This window comes from Acanthochromis polyacanthus, chromosome 9 (assembly GCF_021347895.1).
Source record: "Acanthochromis polyacanthus isolate Apoly-LR-REF ecotype Palm Island chromosome 9, KAUST_Apoly_ChrSc, whole genome shotgun sequence".
Lineage (NCBI taxonomy): Eukaryota > Metazoa > Chordata > Actinopteri > Pomacentridae > Acanthochromis > Acanthochromis polyacanthus.
Window position 1 is genome coordinate 19,638,098 of NC_067121.1, and position 20,526 is coordinate 19,658,623.

The following is a 20,526-nucleotide window of genomic DNA, read 5'->3' on the forward strand; positions in this document are numbered from 1 at the left end:
TTTTAGAATTTATTATTTACCTTCTACCTCTTGGCCATATACAGTGGTGGAAAAAAGTTTTTGGACACCCTTAAAATTTTACACAATCTGAAATGCTGTCATGAAATATTTGTGGAAAAATCTTTTTTATGTTTCAAAAGGTGTGGATGCATTAGACAGACACAAACAAACACAAATAACTTTTGTTTATTCTTTACAAGAAGAGGTAACAAAATTAAATTCTGACAGTTTCAATATGTCAGTTCTTGATCAAAATCAACAAATAACAGAGAACGTGCTCAAAATTGAACAAAAAAATAAATAAACCATCATAGCATTCAATTAAATTCAGTAGTACATTAGCATTCAGTGGAGCTCGAATCCTGGCTGGCATATTCAGCATAAGCCTTTCTCATTGCCGAGAGGTAAATTTGTCCCATTCCTCTTCAATGAAATCTTTAATTCTTCTAAATTCTTCGATTTACACTTTGAAACAGACCTTCTGATAATCCACAGATTTTCAATGGGAATCATGTCTGGGGATTAGGCTAGCTTGAGAATGGCACAATACTTGGCAGAGTTCAGTGTGCCATTACAGTGAGATGACCAACACTAGCTGCACTCATGCATCCCCAAACCATGATACTGGCTCCACCATGCTTGACAATAGGTACTGTACATGCTAGAGACAAAGGCCTGGCCTTCTGTGTACCCTCACATTAGCAGGAGGAAGATAAAGCTGGAAACTGGACTCATCTGACCACAGAATCTTCTTCCAATTCCTGGCTGTCTAGTTATTGTGTGCGCCGTGGGCCCAATGAGGCCAGGCTAACCTCTGTCTCTCATTGATCAAGGGCTTCTTGACAGCCTTGTAGGACCCTAAAAGTTGACCACGTACAGTGCAAGTGGAACACTGGACACCAGTTTGGTTTGACCGCTGCTGCTGAAGCTCCTGTGATGTCATTAGGCGGTTGCACATACAGATCAGGATGCGGTCATTTCATGCTGAAGAAACCCTTGAACACCCAGATCTTGCTTTGTCTTCCAAGCTGTTGGTTCGTCTGTATCTCTGCAGAGTGTATCCAACTGCTGAAGGACTGCATCTGCACTTCCTGGCTGTATGGCGACAGCTGTACCTTTCCTGCATGAGAATCTGTATCTTCAGGCATGTTTCCTGCTTGTTTTAGCCATTTTTGTCTCTGAAGAACTTTCAAATGTGCTGGTTTTATCAAGACAGCAAGCATGGCAACAGAAATTGTGTCTTTTAATAAGAAGCACGACCTTTATTGGTAGATTGCTGGTACTATAATGACCCATCCATCCATTCTCTATACACCGCTTTATCCTCACTAGGGTCGCGGGGGGTGCTGGAGCCTATCTCAGCTGACTCGGGCAAAGGCAGGGGACACCCTGGACAGGTCGCCAGTCTGTCACAGGGCTACATATACAGACAAACAATCACTCTCACATCCATGGAAAATTTAGAGTAATCAATTAACCTCAGCATATTTTTGGACTGTGGGAGGAAGCCAGAGTGCCCGGAGAAAACCCACGCATGCACAGGGAGAACATGCAAACTCCATGCAGAAAGATCCAAGGCCCAGGCCGGCATTTGAACCAGGGATCTTCTTGCTGCAAGGCGAAAGTGATAACCACTATGCAGCCCTACTGCAATGACCCAATACTCAAAATTTCTTATATATTTTTATGGAACCAATCAGTTTTAAGTTTTTAATAACCTTTTTAGGATTTGTTCAGTATTATGGCTGTGACTGTACTAAAATAAATTGCACTTGAAGACCTAAGGGCAATTCTCAATGCAATATTTCACAAATGTATGGGGTCTCTAAAAACTTTTTTCCAGCACTGTATCCTGGAAATCTTGTATTCATTTGCACTGCTATGCAGATGACAACCAGCTCAATCCACCAAGTGTCTTTCCACTCCTTCACTATCTTGCCTTTCTGATTGCTTATTGGAAATCAAATCCTCATGCAATTTTCTCAAACTTCAAAGAGATAAAACTGAGTTTTTCGTTGTAGTGCTCTGTCTATTTTAGCCAAGCCTCTCTCCAACCAGTGATAATTTCATACTTCCCACTTGAACTCAGAGGAGGAGTGTGGATGTCACCTTGGAAGGGACATTATCTTTTGAAGCACACATAAATAATGATACTCAGCCATATGTCCACCTACACAACATGAATCATCTTTACCTGTTGCTTCATAACATTTTCATTTAGACTGTGATTATACTATGTATTGAATTATATCCTATATGGTCTTCCTCTCATAAACCTAAAATGGTCCAGAATTGCCGATATTGTTATTAGAACTCCTTTCATAGGACATAAGTTTTGTTCACTACAACATTATTGACTCCCTGTTCAATACTGTATGGACGTGAAGATTCTGATACCCATCTTTGTGGCCCTTTGTAACCAAACACTTTCACATCCCTTGAAATTTCCTCATATCTACACACCTACACACTCTCAGATCCTTGTCTGCCATCCAGCTCTCTACACCAACTGCCCACTTCACTTCTGCGGGGTTTTGAGTCGTCATCTTTTGGAAGATGCACCTCTGGAACTGAACAACTCTGTCTATACCTTCAAATTCTGACTCATAAAGCACCTTTTGAAAATGATATATTTTGCCTGACCCTGATTTACATGGTTTCAAACACATACAGTTTTACACTAATGATTAGTTTACAGGGCTGCAAAGTGGATTGGTGGTTAGCACGGTCATCTTGCAGCTAGAAGATACCCGGTTTGTGTCCCGCCCTTCCCGGGATCTTTCTGCATGGAGTTTGCATGTTCTCTCTGTACATGTGTGGGTTTTCTCCGGGTAGTCTGTCTTCCTCCTGCAATCCAAAAACAGGCTGTAGTTAATTAGTAATTTTAAATGTCCACAGATGTGAATGTGATTGTTTGTCTCTTTATGTAGCCCTGTGATAAACTGGTGATGTGTCCAGGGTGTTGCCTGCCTTCACCCTAAGTCAGATGGGATAGGCTCCAACCCCCTGTGACCCTAATGAGGATTAAACAGTGCATAGACAATGGATGAATGGATCATTTTACATATACTTATTGTATTAATTTGCCACAGCATGGTAATATTTGCCATTGTATTAACTTACCATAGCATAGCAATACTTTGTTTGGTTATATGTCTTGAACAGCCCAACTTGTTTGTCTAATTTTCTTCTGAAAGGTGTCCTTGGTGGCTTTAAGGTTTCCATAAATCAGTGATAATACTAATACAGTGGGTACGGAAAGTATTCAGACCCCTTGAAATTTTTCACTCTGTGTCATTGCAGCCATTTGGCAAAAATCAAAAAAGTTCATTTTATTTCTCATTAATGTACACTCAGCACCCCATCTTGACAGAAAAAAAACAGAAATGTAGAAATTTTTGCAAATTTATTAAATAAGAAAATCTGAAATATCACATGGTCATAAGTATTCAGACCCTGTGCTCAGTATTGAGTAGAAGCACCCTTTTCAGCTAGTACAGCCATGAGTCTTCTTTGGAATGTTGTAACAAGTTTTTCACACCTGGATTTGGGGATCCTCTTCCATTCTTCCTTGCAGATCCTCTCCAGTTCTGTCAGGTTGGATGGTGAATGTTGGTGGACAGACATTTTGAGGTCTCTCCAGAGATGCTCAATTGGGTTTAGGTCAGGGCTCTGGCTGGGCCAGTCAAGAATGGTCAGAGTTGTTCTGAAGCCACTCCTTTGTTATTTTAGCTGTGTGCTTAGGGTCATTGTCCTGTTGAAAGGTGAACCTTCGGCCCATTCTGAGGTCCTGAGCACTCTGGAAGAGGTTTTCCTCCTGGATATCTCTGTACTTGGCTGCATTCATCCTTCCTTCAATTGCAACCAGTCGTCCTGTCCCTGCAGCTGAAAAACACCCCCACAACATGATGCTCCCACCACCATGTTTCACTGTAGGGATTGTATTGGGCAGGTGATGAGCAGTGCCTGCTTTTCTCCACACATACCGCTTAGAATTAACACCAAAAAGTTCAATCTTGGTCTCATCAGACCAGAGAATCTTATTTCTCATAGTCTGGGAGTCCTTCATGTATTTTTTGGCAAACTCTATGCGGGCTTTCATGTGTCTTGCACTGAGGAGAGGCTTCCGTCGGGCCACTCTGCCATAAAGCCCCGACTGGTGGAGGGCTGCAGTGATAGTTGACTTTGTGGAACTTTCTCCTATCTCCCGACTGCATCTCTGGAGCTCAGCCACAGTGATCTTTGGGTTCTTCTTTACCTCTCTCACCAAGGCTCTTGTCCCACAATTGCTCAGTTTGGCTGGACGGCCAGGTCTAGGAAGAGTTCTGGTCGTCCCAAATTTCTTCCATTTGAGGATTATGGAGGCCACTGTGCTCTTAGGAACCTTGAGTGCTGCAGAAATTCTTTTGTAACCTTGGCCAGATCTGTGCCTTGCCACAGTTCTGTCTCTGAGCTCCTTGGGCAGTTCCTTCCACCTCATGATTCTCATTTGCTCTGACATGCACTGTGAGCTGTAAGGTCTTATATAGACAGGTGTGTGCCTTTCCTAATCAAGTCCAATCAGTTTAATTAAACACAGCTGGACTCCAATAAAGAAGCAGAACCATCTTGAGGAGGATCAGAAGAAATGGACAGCATGTGAGTTAAATATGAATGTCGCTGCAAAGGGTCTGAATACTTATGACCATGTGATATTTCAGTTTTTCTTTTTTAATAAATTTGCAAATATTTCCACATTTCAGTTTTTCTGTCAAGATGGGGTGCTGAGTGTGCATTAATGAGAATTAAAATGAACTTTTTGATTTTGGCAAATGGCTGCAATGACACAGAGAGTGAAAAATTTCAAGGGGTCTGAATACTTTCCATACCCACTGTAATAATGGGCACTTCGGAAGGGGATGTTATTTCCCAAATACAAAAATAAACATATTTCATTTTCCGAGACTGCTTGTCAGGGTTTTTTTGTTTGGTTTCCAGTTTAGTTTGGTTAAACCCCTCTGTGTGTGTAGCTGCCATCGGAGCAACTTATGCAGTTTTAAGTTCATATTAATTATTCATATTATGTTAATATAATTTTGAAGTAGAACTACAATAATTTGCTGCACAAATAAGAGAATTATGTTATTTTCTGTATCCTGATTAAGAAGCACAGGAACAAATGTTTACGTGTATCAGGCAGAACTAATGTTCTTTTGTTGCGCTCACGTCAGGTTCATTTTAACTGACGGACACTATGGTCGAAGCAGAAATGAATGACAGCATTACCGGTGTATAAGACGTTTAAGATACGTATAAAGACTGAACTTTCTTTTCTTTTAATTCCGTTTGGTTGCTGCGGCCAATGAGGTACATGTATGTGTATATTTTTCATTTTATTTCTGTATTTCTAAGCATACTCTGTGTAGCCTCAGTTTAATTTATGTTTGTGTTTATTTAGTTCTTACGACATTATTTCACGCCATGAGAGGTGAAATTAAATGCCTGTAACATAAGAACGCCTTGTGTCGGTGACTGACTGAACGGGGGCTACAGTGTGTGTTTTACCATGCCTCCAGCATAATCTATTGACGTCCTTACTGATATGTGACTCTGTGACACCTGTAACTGTACAAGACTGTAAAATATTTTAACTTCTCAGGTGTTATTTTACAACTTTATCCCTCAGAAACATGATTTTTTTTTTAACTTCCCATGATTAAACAATAAACAAATTCATTAGGGGTGAGACGTGCAATTATTATTATAATCACAATTAATGAATCTGTGGACAGATTTTTTTTCTCAACAATGTGAAAAGATCGGACACTGTGTGTGCCTGAAATTGAATGGCTTCACATATTGCTCTTTTTAACTGCAAATCTTCTCTATTTTTTTGAGAATGTGTGTCATTGTTTTCTACCATGACTTCAAAAAAATACACTACTGTACAAAAGTTTGGGATCATTGAGAAATGTTCTTATTTATGAAAGAAAAGCATTTTTAATGCAATATCTACATAGGGGTACAGAGGAACATTTCCAGCAACCATCACTCCTGTGATCTAATGCTACATTGTGTTAGCTAATCATGTTGAAAGGCTAACTGATGATTAGAAAACCCTTGTGCAATTATGTTAACACATGAACATAACATAGACTTACATAAAATTGCCTGGGTGAGCCCAAACCTTTTAACAGTAGTGTACATAATACATACCGAAATACAATTAAAACATTTTTCAATCAAATTATATTTAGATTGCTGGTGTAAAACAATAAAACAAAATATGTAGGCAAAATGAAAAGGATTTAATTTCAATGTCTATAACCCATTAAAAAAAAAGGAAACACAAATATAAGGAAAATATGTTTGCATGTATTATTACAGTAGCATGTGTGCACATATTTTTACAATAATATCTGTGCACATATTATTAAACTAATATGTGCACATGGCAAGTAGGCTGAGAATTCCTCTTCCTCTTTCATAATAACACATACATAATAACACACGAAGACTTGTATCAATTTAGATATTTCTGCTTGTATGACACTGCTGCACTAAATGCAAGAGCATGTTTTTGTAGATCAGTTCTGATTCAAACTTCCCATAGACTATTAAACATTTTTTTTATTATTGCTATTAATATTTTTAAGTTTGTATATTCAGCTATCTCCAGTTATCACTTGATGAAATGTACATTAAAATAAATAAATAAATGCCATCCACAAAAAAAATGAAAAAATTACATTTAATATAATTTCAGTAGAAGTTATTTTTTTTTAATTATATACGGCTGAGAACTATACTATAAACATCTGCTTAGACTATATGTAGCTCAGAAAAGGGTTTATATGTATGCACACGTCTGGTTTTCTGTTTATTTCTTTCTGTTTATTTACTATTTCTCTCAACCAACCTCGGACGGATTTGCAGAGCGGAGCAGTAAGATAATTAGCCGATGGGCATGTCAATCATCGAGAGAGCCCGCCTCCTACGGTAGCAAGTTTCTGCTGTATCACCCGCAAACTGGACTCCTCGGACAATTTTACATATCATGTGCGTATATTCCGATGTTATATACTTAATGCTTGTGTGTTTGTCTTTACTTAGAACCGAATTGCGGTGATTTGTGTCAGAAATTTACATGAAATAAGACCAGGAAATAAATAACTAAGAGCAGGTGCATGTCAACTACTGTAGGTTCTGTCGCTCTCCAAGCTTTGGCAAATCGATGTTTATGTCGCGGTTTGTTTTCTTGTCAAAGTCTTTGAAGGTGATATCAGTGAGTTTTTCTAGTGTGTAATGGCGACGTTAGATAAATGTGGATAAATCTTGTGTCTGACATCTGATAAGGTCGCTGTGGTCACAAGCAGCTTTCACCTGTCGTCGTGATGTACCTTCTGTAACTGCATCCCAATGTTGCTAACTTTCCTGCCATTTAATCAGTGTGACACCTTAACTAATTAACTTCCTCTTTTGCTCAGTATTTAGGCTGTTTAATTGAAGTGTTCTTGTGACCGCACTGCTTTTATGAGAGGTATTTTTACAGCAGTGGGAAACTAATTTAAGGCAGCACTATTTGTAGGGTTTGTAGATTTGACACATTGTTTATCGTCACAAGCTGTTTGTTATGTGTGCATATATTTGAAAACTGAGGTAGATGAAGAACAGTGCTCATATGCATGCAAAGCAACTTGAATTTCTCTATTTTTAAACATCAGAAATACCTGACTGTAGAGCCCCTTTCCCCACGATGGCTACCCCCTCATCTGTTGGAGATAAACAGTTGCAGAGGATAATCAGAGATCTGCATGGTAAATAGTTGTACACACATACTATAAACCACATTTGTTATGGTGCAGCTTGCTTTTATGTGTTCATTTTGAAATGCACATACAAGTAGCTTTATAATTGCAATATTTAGATTAGTCATTGATTTATTCTGGAACCTTTTTGCACCTGATGATCTATGACTGATATAGATGTCACAGAAAATATTATGTGTACATTTTACTATCTTATGGTGTCTATACAGTAATATGATCCATGTGTGTTAATAATGATCTTACTCTTTACTTACAGACGCTGTGTTAGAGTTGAGTAAAGAGCACAAGGAGTGTGGTGAACCCATAACTGATGACAGCGCCAACCTGCACAAGTTTTTCTATAAACTAGAGTACCTGCTGCAGGTATGTTATCATATAAAGTCCAGCAATCTCCTTTAAAAATCCCATATGGTGACGATCTGTTTTTAATTGCGTTTTGCTGTTTTAAACTTGGAGGTGTAAATTGTAAGTTGTCAAGATGTGAACATGACAAGTCTTTGTGCACTCCCAGCATCTGAAAAACTGAAGACTCAGTGGACTACTTTTATTTTTAACAGAAATGGCACTGCAATGATTTGTAAATCCTTGGTGTTTGTTTGTTGTGTGGCTCTATTGACTAATGTTACCAGTGACTTTCATGGTATGTTCATAGGTCAAGGCTCAGAAAAAAAGTGTAAATTTGGGGGACATTCAGAGATATTGGAAACTTTAAGACCAATTTCAAAGCAGTAATTAAGGACCGGATGGCTACTGTGTTTTCAAGACAGCTATCGTGCTTCAGCGCAACCTAAACCCAGTCGGTGTTTACATCCGTTTGTTTCTCTCCTGCTCCCTGGGTTCACATATTGCATTAAATACAGGAGGTTCTCGGTTTACGATGTCCTTGACCTACGGCGTTTTGTTGTTAAGTCGGAACTGGTTACATGGAAGTAGTTGGCGAGCGGAGCGGACAAATATGTCGTCATGCGGCGCCATAAGATGGCTTTGTTTACATTAACCGGTTGTACGCCACCTTGGATTGTGCTACATTTGCTGACTTTTTGCCCTTCATTATGGCTCCCAAGCGTAAGTTAGATTCTTTTGATGGCAGTGCTTTGAAAAAATGGAAAGCCATCTCCATGGAAGTGAAATTAGATATAACAAAATGCTCAAATTGTAAAAGCAATGCAACATATTCTGTTGATATATCTTTTTTTCCTTTGCAGAAAACTGAGCTGAAGATAGAGTAAAAGTCCTGTCCATATGATGGTGTTGGTGCCTGACATGTTGTAGTATAACTGTAGTGTAGCACTACACAAAATTAACAAAATTCAATTCATATAATGCAAAACATAGCTGTTTATATGGGTCCACTTAATTGTATGGTTAACCATGAAGGAGGAGAGAAACCAAACTGGAATTTTGCAGGCTTTTAGCAGCATGATAGAAGATAATTTATTCAGGGTTACAGATCTCTACCACCTGTGCCACACCATTCCACCATCATTCAGTTCATATAAGGGAAAACATAGGTTCGCAAGCAGGTTATAGGGGTTCACTTCAAGTGTATGGTTGACCATGAAGGAGGAAATAAGCCAAACCGGGATTTTGTAGGCTTGTAGTAGCATGATGGAAGATATTTTATACAAATTTATAGATCTCTACCACCTGTGCCACATTGCCTTTTGGCCTCACCAAAATTGGTCACTTTTTGTGGGGTCCATACTTTAGCAGCTCATATCTATCTACATGATACCCCCAGAAGTCTCCAACTTTGCAAGTTATCATACAATTTTGTTTAGAATAGGACAGAGTGGTCCTTGGGTCAACATTTATAACATTTCTAGTAATTTTAGACCCCTAAAACCTACTCGCGAGTGTGTTTTTCTTAATTTTCAGCATCTTTAGAAGGCTCCTGTGGTCTGTAGAGAGTAGCTAGGAGGCTGTGAGGCTACCTGTGATGTCAGATGGTTGCTGTGAGCTTGTCTGCCAAATTTCAGCCATCAATTATGTCTAGAAGCTGAGAAATAAGCAGTAAAATAGCGCTAAATCCTAGGCGAGGATTTAGGGGGTGGGTTTAAGCCTAAATTCTAAAAAATTCAAGATCCCATAAGTTTGGAACTAATAGAGCTAGAGCTCTAATTTTTTGCATAGGAAGTTGTTTTGTGTCTATCTTCCATCACAAGAAAATGTAGCCAATTTCTAGATGGTACAGCAACATCCATTATTGAAACCACATGAAATGACCCTGATCCGTAGGAACGGAACTCTGATGTAAGTCAAGGACCAACTGTATTGGCTTAAACGCAGCCTCATAAAATTGCACATTAACCAGTTGTGACTTCATAGTCATTTACAAGCTCCTGATCTGTACCACTAAACTATGAATTTTCTTGTCATGAGATTGTCTGAAAATCTCATCATTCACATGAGAAAACAGCGGCTGTGCCATGAATTTGGCAGTATTTCCATGTGAAATGATGACTCGGAGAGAAAGTTAGAAGGAATAGAAAGTCCTGGTCTTGCATATACACATTTGGCTGCAATGCTATCAGCTATTTTTCTCAGCACTGTCAAAATCAGAGATACAGTGGGAGTCTGCTTTCTGAACGGGTCCAGGACAGCATCAAGTCAGTGGTTTTCAGAGCTACTGAGTGTGAAACAGCCGCTTTAGAGCACAGCTGAAATCAGGGGTCATGGTAAAATAATGATTTTAGCATTTGAGCAGAAAAAAAACAGAAGACACACTGTGATGACACATGAGACTGTCATTACTTTACTGAAAAGGGGTAGAGTTCACAATATGGGACCTTTAAAACTCAGATTTACAGTTTAATAAGGCGATTCAGTTTCAGATTTGAAAGTGACCTTCTCCTCTGTGACCACAGCTGCAAGTAGTATTTTTTTTTACCAAGCTGCATATTGTTTTCCTTGATTCCTTGATCAACTGTGTAAAAATAGGTTTTGTTTTCTTTAAGTAACAGTCCAAAACAAACCAAAAAGACCCTTAATTTTACTGTTAAAACTATCAAAAAAGTTTTTGAAAATGTCAGAATATTACTCCTCAGTTGACACACTGTCCCATTCCTAATGTTTGTTTTATTTCTGTGCAATACTGGCGAGTTAGATTTTTTCAGACGTCAAAAACTACTGAAACAAAACTATACTGAAAAGAAAACGTCACCTTTTGGTCATAAAATACAACATACGACCAAGGGTTGTGAGTGAGTATGGTTGTCTATTATAAAGGGTCAAAGCTGTTTAATTTCTTACCCACCCTTTAAGTTGAGACAATGAGTAAAAAGTAAGGGTCATAAGATGAACCACAGCTCGAGCCAGACTGAGGTGAAACAGTAAGAGATCACTGGAATTATACTAATTACAAAGTGAACCAAATTCTCAACTACTCACTTGTGTCAAACAGAGGCTACGTCACAGAAGACATTGTTACTCCGCCAAGGAATGCAGTAGAGTTATGTGACGATTGGCGTACGTTTGTCCTTCCGTCTGTTTGTATGTGCACAACATTACTCCAAAATGGAATTACGGATTTGGATGAAATGTTAAGGGAAGGTCAGAAATAACACAAGGACCACCTCATTAGATTTTTGTCAGTGATGCAGCTCATAGTCTGGATCCACAGATTTGTTAAAGATTTCTGTATCATTGCGAGATAGCGGCACAGTGGCACTGTAGCTCTGACAACAAGTGAACACTGAGCAGCCTTGGCAGTACTGTGCTCTCTGAGTGCTTTTCTTGTTAGGTAATGTAATAATAAGGCAGTTTGTGTTTCGTAGTTTGACCAGAAAGAGAAGACAACCTTTCTTGGCCAGAGGAAAGACTACTGGGATTACTTCTGCGACTGCCTGATTAAGATCAAGGGAGCTAACGATGGCATCCGTTTTGTTAAATCCATTCCTGAGGTAATCCTTCTCTGCAACACACACACACACACACACACACACACACACACACACACACACACACACACACACACACACACACACACACACACACACACACACACACACACACACACACACACACTCTGTCAGCCTCAGGGGCCTCAGCCCTGCTATGGCGTGCAACACATGCACATACATAAATACACAGTGACTGTGTAACCATGTAGCTAATCCTCTGGTCAGTGAGGTACAGTAAGACTTGGTGCTGCTAATTCAGTTGCTGTCTTACACCTGGGCAACCTGCACTGTTTCCTCCTCACTTTCTATCCTGGGAATTCACAGCGGTAAGCCTTATACCAGAGTAATTGTTGTCAAATTATTCCTAGTTTGTAGTATAATTTAGTTTTTGATTTTTTAACCTTTGTTGTGCCCGAATTACATGCTTTGTGGCTGAGTCCTCTAAAAATAGATTTTCAAATATAATATTTTCTTTCGTTTTTGACTTGTGATGTGTTGTCATACACAAGTTCTTTGCTGATTTATTTTCTCACTGTCAACTAATAGTTTTACTTGAAGCACTTTTTGCACTTACTACAGGTTTTTCCTTATGTCTGAATTCTTGCTTGTGTTGTACGTCGCTTTGGACAAAAGCGTCTGCTAAATGAAATTGTAGAATTGTAGAGTTGTACTTCTCCTTAATGAAGTGTTAATTTATTACCGTAGATACGATGTGTGTACACCATCATAAGTTTTTTTTTTTCTGTCTTTCAGACCAGTGTGCCTTTTTGTTATTGTAGATCTTTAAGCGTTTGAGGGTGATGTCATTGAAAACGCTGAAATAGCATATACACATAAAAATACTCATAATACATAATCCAGCACCATGTTTTGTAAGTGGATTGATTATGCTGGACTAGTGATTTATAGTACATTGTAAGGTCATTTTAATTCATCTGCCAAATATTTTCTCAATCAAATGAATGATATTTGGACAAGGTGACATCGTCAAATGTCTTGTTTCATCCAACCAACAGGTCAGTAGGAAGATATCTGTTTTGCTGTGATCTGTGACATGAAGGAAATCATAAACTCCTCACATGTGAGAGGCTGTAAACAGTAAATATTGCACATTTTGAATTAAAAATGGCTGAAATGAAATCAGTAATCAAAATATTTGATAATTTTTTTAACTGATCTGTCAGCTGCAGTGCTATGCTCCATTCTTTATGGAAGATCCTGATATATGCAAGCTGAGAGAGTTAAATAATAAATATGCCCTTATTTATAAGCATGGAAGGACTGTGTGCCTGATGTTATGCTATTTAAACAAAACATATCTGTAGTACAAAGTTTATTCGTGAATTTACATGGGTCAGTGTGTTTTCTTTTGAATTCACACTGTTTAGTCCAGAGCATCTGACTGCTAATTAATTGCTGGAAACCTTTAGTATTCTAACTTAGAATATTGCCTTTTTTAAATCACATTTTCATTTTCATATCATGTTCTGTTCCTCTTTACTCTTTTGTATCCACTCCATTGGTCACAGACATAAAGACATCTCCAGCTGGTGTCCTTCTGGTAAATCTGTGTGTCTGTTGTCTTACTTAAATCCTCCATCTGCCAATGTATTGGAGAGTCTGGACTTACACATGTACATTGTACATTTAGTCTCTACTCAGTGATGGCCTCTAAATGTAGTCATGCTTAAAGTGAAATACAAAATGACTGGTAGCTACTTTGACCGCTGATCATTTAAGTAATTTAATTTATTTTTCAAGTAAAGAAATAACATTTCTTGGTTGCAGCTTCTTCAGTGTGACTTTCTAATTTACTCAAAGTAAAATAACTGTCCTTGGGTTTTACAGTTTTGGTTGCAAACTGAAAATGTTCCATTCACTTAGAAATTATTCAGGAAGTAACAATCATGGTATGTTAAGCAGAGCTGTTTTATACTGTGCACTAGAGGTGACAAAAGTCATAATTTAGCACATACCTAGTTTTAAGATCATGTTTAGATTAAATGCTTTTTTTTTAAAAATTGAACTCAGGTTTACAGAACAGACTAGGGCAGTGTCTCTCTCAGAAAAATCTGTCAATAATGCTGCAACTAGCTGCAACCTACTAATAGGGCTGGGCGATATGGCCAAAAAATAAAATCTCGATTTTTTATTTTATTTATTTATTTTTTTTAGTCATCTTGGACGATTATGATTTTAATCGATTTTTGTTGTTTCTTTGCGGTCTGTTTGCTATGGCTAGTGCTAGCCATGCTGCACTCCCGTAGCTGCGAGCACTCTTCCCATTCTTTAGGATGCCTCTGCTGGAGGTGCTGAAAGACATTAGTTGTGCTGCTACTCTTCGTTTTCACAGTACTTTTGCAAACCTTGCACATGACTGTAGTTTGCTCTCTGTCAGTCTTGTCAAAGCCGAACCACTTCCATATTATCGATGTAACATGAGGCCCTTTTCTCGCGACCAACTCTTCGTCTGCTGTTCTGTCCGCCGTAACAGCAGGGTGAGTGTTTTGGCGGAAGGAGATGAGAGGCGGAAGCAAACGCCAGTGCACAAGTAGTGAAAGGCAGAAGAAGAATCTGTATTGTTACATATTTAAGCTCACCTCGATTTTACAATTTAGCAAATTTTCAAATCATCAGGCTTTAAAAAGGCAAATTAATCCAATTAATTTGATTTATCGCCCAGCCCTACCTACTAATAGAAAATAGTATTCACCAAATGAATATGTCTAAACAAATATTCTATGAAATAGAAAAATATATCTATTAAAGTGCAGAATTTTGAAAATTATTGTGGTGTTTGCTGTTGCTTTGGCTCCGTCTGAATTGTTAGCAAGAGGCTGCTTAAATGCAATGAGGAGCTGGGTTTGCACTGATGCCCTCTCTAATAGGTGAGCTGGTTATCATACAACCAGGGTGACGTAAAAACTAGTTACATACCTGACTGCAGTTGAATAATGCTGGAATTTAGCTTCTGCTTTTAAATTGTCCATCTTTATTAAAGTTAACTGAACAACCACACTGTTCCCAAACTGCAGACATTAATGATAGAAAGACCTAAAGCTCTGTTTGGTCTGTGTTCACCATAACTACAAGGAAGAAAATGGGTTTTTCACCTTGAGTTTTGCACACACAAAAAATTTCTGTACATGTAGTGGCTGTGATCGTCCTCTGGTAAAACATGAATGCCAAACGAACCAAAGGGCGAATACATGTAATGTGGTGGAAAAAAATTTCGGACGCTCTTAAAATTTTACACAATCTCAAATATTATCATGAAATATTTGTGGAAAAATATTTTTTGTGTTTCAAACGTTGTGAGAATCTGCATTAGACAGACATGGACAAATACAAATGGTATTTTTTTGTTTATTGTTTACAAGAACAACTAACAAAACTAAATTCTTGACAGTTTCAATATACCAGTTCTCAACATTGCCGGTAACAAAGTCAACAAATAACAGAGAATGTGTTCAAAACTTAAAAGGGGAACTTCGGTTTTTTTCAACCTGGGGTCTGTTTCCATATGTAATTTCATACATGTGAGTGATGGACAAATGAATTTTCGACATAGCTCCAGTATTTAGCCAGGCAGGCAGCTTAGCAGCTCAGCTAGCAGCTCGGCTAGCGAAAAGTATGGGGCAGCTGGCCCCCCCGCGTCAAAGTCCGCCCTAACGTGCTTTTTGCCCCACACTGACCGGCTCAGATAGTCTCAATGAGTGTCCCACAACATACTAGAGATGAGAAGTGAACGAAAACCTCCACATTACCTGGCGATCGCTCTTTGTTGTGGTCTGTATCCAAATCTCAGGACGCTAGAAACCAAATCTCGTTGCGAAATCGTGCGAGAGCTCGCGCCAAAACCGGTGTTTTGGCGCGAGCTATCACGAGAATCTGTATCTTCAGGCATGTTTTCCTGCACTAGGTTCTGTCACAGTCCGGTCCTGATTGGAGAATGAGCAGCAGCTGCAGGACCTGCAGCAGCTGCTCATCACTGTTCCTCTGCCATAAAGGCCAGCGCTGCCTGCTGTGGAGCGCTGGATCATTCCCCTCCTTGGTCTCCATGTAGTGAAACACCCTGAAAGACGGAGCCGACGAAGTAGCCTTCTTCTTTTCCCTCGCTGTCCACCGGACAGTGGACGTTGTCCCCAGCCGTCTCTGGCCACCGCAGCTGCGCTCGCCAGGAGAAGAGCGCCGACGCGGGCCTTCCCCACCCCCGATTGCTCCAATCAGCCGGGCCCGCTCTCTGAAGAGGCCGTGGCATCGACCTGGCTGCAGCTGCCGCGCTCCCCCAGGTGCCGAGCGCTGGCGCACGCATTCCCCCTCGCCTGCCTCCCCCCTTTCTCGCTGGTCATGACTTCAGCCATAGTTGGCTTTTGTTATATTTTGAGAGTTTTTGTAAATAAATCCTGTTTCTGCCGGCCTGTCTCGTGTCCGCTCTGTGCGCCTCTCATTTGGGATCGATTTTCACACTCCTCGTAACAGGTTCCTTGTTTTTAGGGCTGCAGCTAACGAAGCCTCGAGTAATCGTCTGAGCACGATATGTCCTCAAAAGCGGAAGTGAGCGCGCAATGCAACAGAGATCACCATCCGACCGGAGCGCGGAACACGGACGGACATCGGCGCTGCATTGTGCATGTATTATGTATGCACTATACAGCGCGGACATCCGCCATCTATGTCAGCGTTTACTATACAGCTGTATCTAAACGCCGACATCGGCGCTGCATCGTGCATACATAATATATGCACCGATGTCCGTCCGTGTTCCGCGCTCCAGTCGGATGGTGATCTCTGTTGCATTGCGCGCTCAGTTCCGCTTTTGAGGACGTATCGTGCTCTGACGATTACTCGAGGCTTCGTTAGCTGCAGCCCTACTTGTTTTAGCCATTTTTGTCTCTGAAGAACTTTCAAATGTGCTTTCTTTATAAAGACACCAAGCACGGCAACAAAAATTATGCCTTTTTATTAAAAAGCATGACCTTTATTCATGGATCACTGGACCCAAAATGACCTAATACTCAAAATGTCTTATGTATTGTTATGGAACCAATCAGTTTTAAGTTTTTAATTTTTTTTTGGATTTGTTTAGTATTTTGGCTGTGTACTAAAAGAAACTGCACTTGAAGAGCTAAGAGTGATTATGAATGCAGTAGTTCACAAATGCATGGGGTGTCTGAAAAGTTTTTTTTTTCCACCACTGTACCTCTGGGCCCCAACTTGAGACTAGAGAAAAAACAATACTGAGGTGAGTTCACTTGGCAGGGAGGTGGTGTTTCTCTGTTTGTACATTGTGAATGTGACTGCACACTAAAGTGTGTATTTTTGTGTCCTCAGTTGAAGACGTCACTGGGGAAAGGAAGGGCCTTCATCCGCTACTCACTTGTTCACCAACGTCTTGCAGACACACTGCAGCAATGTCTTATCAATCAGAAGGTCACAAGGTCAGAGAGCACATTATCACACACATTTATACATATTGTCACTTTTTTTTCATCAAGTTACAGAGATGTTTGTTTTATACTTTAGTGAGTTGCTGTATTGTTTTTTGGTGTTTTTTCTCAGGAAGTGTGAATCTCCGTTCCTGATTTGTGTTTTATTTCTGTTTTATAGAAAACACAACAGCCATATAGCCTAACCATAGATACCTGTTGACTCTGCTCACTTCCTGTCTTTCATGAAGTCAAATGTCAGTTTTCTTTTTGATTTGTTCGACCTTTATTTGAGATTTAAGACATTCAGTCACACACTGTTGGCATATGGTGTGTTTCTTAATAGGTAGGTGTGAGTGTGTTAGATGCTCTGCTCAGGTATGGATCACTTGGGCATCTGAGTTATTCCTTTTTTAAAGCACAGTTTTTTGTATTTACATGTATGTGTACTTGCTTTTATTTTACTCGTGTCCAGTGAGTCAGCATGATGTCAGCCTGCTCAGCTAATGGAAGTCACACATACTCTTAGTTGACTCAAACTGGAGAAAAACTCTGCCAGTAAGCCTGTACTGTGAGATCAAAATTGCAGAAGTGGAGGAGGCAGAGACTAGGCAGAGCATTTACAGGAATTAATGTGGCGTCGTCTTTGAATGCAATATACTTAAAAAACGGAAGTTAAAAAAAAAAAGATGTCTTGGACATATTTGGCAGTTTGACTTACTACACTTCCCAGCAGCCCAGCCATTAGTTAGATATAGTGAAGTCCCAATGAAATTATTTTGTCTGTGATCCAATCTGTCCAATCAGTCCTAATTTAATAGAATTTTTCTAAATAATACACACTTCATTAAAGTTGTTCAGAGCAATCCAGTGATTTTGCTTGCCAGCTGTGAGACACTTCGGTGGACTTATTCTAAAATGTATTGTCAAGAGTTTAGGGTGAGCGTAGCTACACAAGCTCCATAAGACGGTGGATACTTCAGGTTTTGCTGTAGTATCTGGTTGCGCAACCAAGTGGAGCTTATTACTGTTTAATACTATAGTGACCTGAGGAGATAGTCACTCAGACTATAAGTAGTTCCATGTTGGCAAGCAGAAAGCATTGTGATGGTTTAGCTAGCAACAGGCCACCATGGTAAAGGCTCCTGTGAGGGTTAATGGCCTCTAACCAGAGTTCATGTGTTTGAGGCAATGGTGTTTCTGCGAGGACAGTGTTTCTCTACAGCAGGGCCCTATGTAACAAAACTACCTTTGTGCTTGACTAGAACAAGAATATCACCACAGGACAAATATCTGCTGTGCTATTTGTTTTATTTATTGAGAACGCTGCCAATTATTGATTAGGAAAACTGTTAAATATTTGCGTCCTCAGCGCCCTGCCACAAATTGTGCTCTGCCTTTCACACACTTGTGTGACAACAGATGTAAATAAAGGATCGGGGCTTAGATTTGTGCCGACACCAATTAATTTTAAAAAATGCATTGATCAGCACTGATCCAGTCTTTCACTTCTTTGGGTCGGGATATTCCAAGTACTGTTTTTGAGAACTTGTTAACATTGAACAGAGCCACGCTATCTGTTTTACACTGCACTTTAACTCTTGGCAGGAGCACAGTTAGGGGTATTTGTTAAAATGACAACTTCCTACTCACTTCATGTATCCTTTGTGATTTTGTGCATCTGAACACACCTTACGTCTCAGTGTAGTTCACAGGTAATACCCACCAGAAATTCTCAGGTAGTCCATGATCAAATCACCTCAGTAATACAGAGATGCAGGTCTAAATTTGGGATAGTGTCATATTGGAGCCGGTCCTTTATTTCTAATTTCTGCTCTTGTCGCGCTAATGCAGAATGTCCTCCATGTTTGCCTTTTATTTCAAGATATGAGGAAGTGCTGTTTTTTGTCGAAGGTAGCTTTAGAGTATAACAAAGAAGAAATGACTAGAATTAAACAGTAATTATGTTTTACTGCTGTGACCACACTTCAATTTCCTTGCATGTAATCATTTTAAGTTTTTACTTCCTTTCAACACAGTATCATTTTAATCTTCCTGTTTGCTTTACAAGCGGAATGAATAGTATTTTGTCAGATAAAAAGAAACTTGTGTCCTTCACAGTATTGTGTTTTGTTTTTGTGTGTTTGTGTTATTCCAATACAGTGACTGGTATTATGCCCGGAGTCCGTTCCTGAAGTCTCACCTCACTGCTGACATAATTAACCATCTTTATGAGCTCAACCAGATCCAATTTGATGTGGCGGCGAGAGGTTACGACCTCGATGCAGATTGGCCAACATTTGCAAGGTAACCAATGCCTACAATTGTCTGTTTACACTTCAACAACTGTCAGCTTTTGTTCTTTTGCTGGAGAAAAACAAAACTTGATTCTGAATGTGTTGATGAAGAAAATTCTGGAAAATATAAATTCTTCCGCTTTGGGGGTGGAAATTATCAGCAAAAGATTATTAAATGGAGTAGAAGTAGACCTAAACCACATTCTGATAAGGAGGAACTGGAATATTTCACAACCAGAGGTAACACTTAATTATCTTATCACCCTGCACATTCACAGGTCTTCTGTTTTTTTGGTCAAGTGTACATAAATGTGTGTGGGAGAGAGCTTGTGCTGACAGTGTATGACTGTTAATTATTGTTTCTCCTATCAGCACCTTTGTGAAACTGTTGCACACTCTACTTACACACAGAGAAATCCTCCCTGGCCTCATCACTTTTTGTCATCAATTTATTCATAGTTTGATAAAAGAGGTTGCTAAATTGTTTTCATTTATGAAGCTATAATTGAAAAAATACTGATTCAAAATGTAAAAGAATGATTTAAAACTATATCTTTTCAAGACTGTTGTATGAGACAGTAAACCCCCGTACTTTATGTCGTTTCTTAGTTGCAAGGGCCTCAGGGCCAGTTTGCTGTGCTTGTCATTTCTCACAAGTAGCCTGAAATGATTTGGATGCAATGCACACACACACACATAGTTTTGTCATGTTTTTCTCACGTTCATAGTGACTAAAGGGAAACCGTTTCATAGCAGTAACAGTGATGAAATATTTAATGTCTGAGTGGCTTCGAGCAAGAGGCTTACTCAAAGTTTCTCAGTTTCATGTGAAGTCTGCTGAAGAAGAATGACCCAGTGCAGTATATCAAGCTTATTTAATACATTGTTGCAGTATCTTTAAACCTTGAGTCTGAATGTCAGCCGACAAAACTCTACCCTTCTTTTAGCAGATTTAAAAAGTTGATTACAAGTGAGTCATTTGAAGAAATACAATCACGTCAATTTTTCAAACATTGTCTTTTGGGTCTCATAGCCTTTTTTTACACTGTGACATGCCTTTGTAATTCTTGGAGAAGTTCTTAATAAATCT

General features: G+C 39.4%; 1 protein-coding gene across 2 annotated transcripts in view; it reads left to right on the top strand.

The window, feature by feature from the left end:
- The first annotated feature begins 6,955 nt into the window (after positions 1-6,955).
- Positions 6,956-20,526, top strand: part of LOC110951135 (FYVE and coiled-coil domain-containing protein 1-like) — a 28,052-nt gene continuing 14,481 nt past the window's right edge. For both annotated transcript variants that reach the window (XM_022194069.2, XM_022194070.2), the window contains exons 1-6: positions 6,956-7,038; positions 7,704-7,796; positions 8,065-8,171; positions 11,585-11,710; positions 17,045-17,151; positions 19,303-19,446. In XM_022194069.2, the coding sequence (XP_022049761.2) occupies positions 7,736-7,796; positions 8,065-8,171; positions 11,585-11,710; positions 17,045-17,151; positions 19,303-19,446 (545 nt within the window). In that variant the 5' untranslated portion in view covers positions 6,956-7,038; positions 7,704-7,735. The remainder of the gene's footprint in view (positions 7,039-7,703; positions 7,797-8,064; positions 8,172-11,584; positions 11,711-17,044; positions 17,152-19,302; positions 19,447-20,526) is intronic.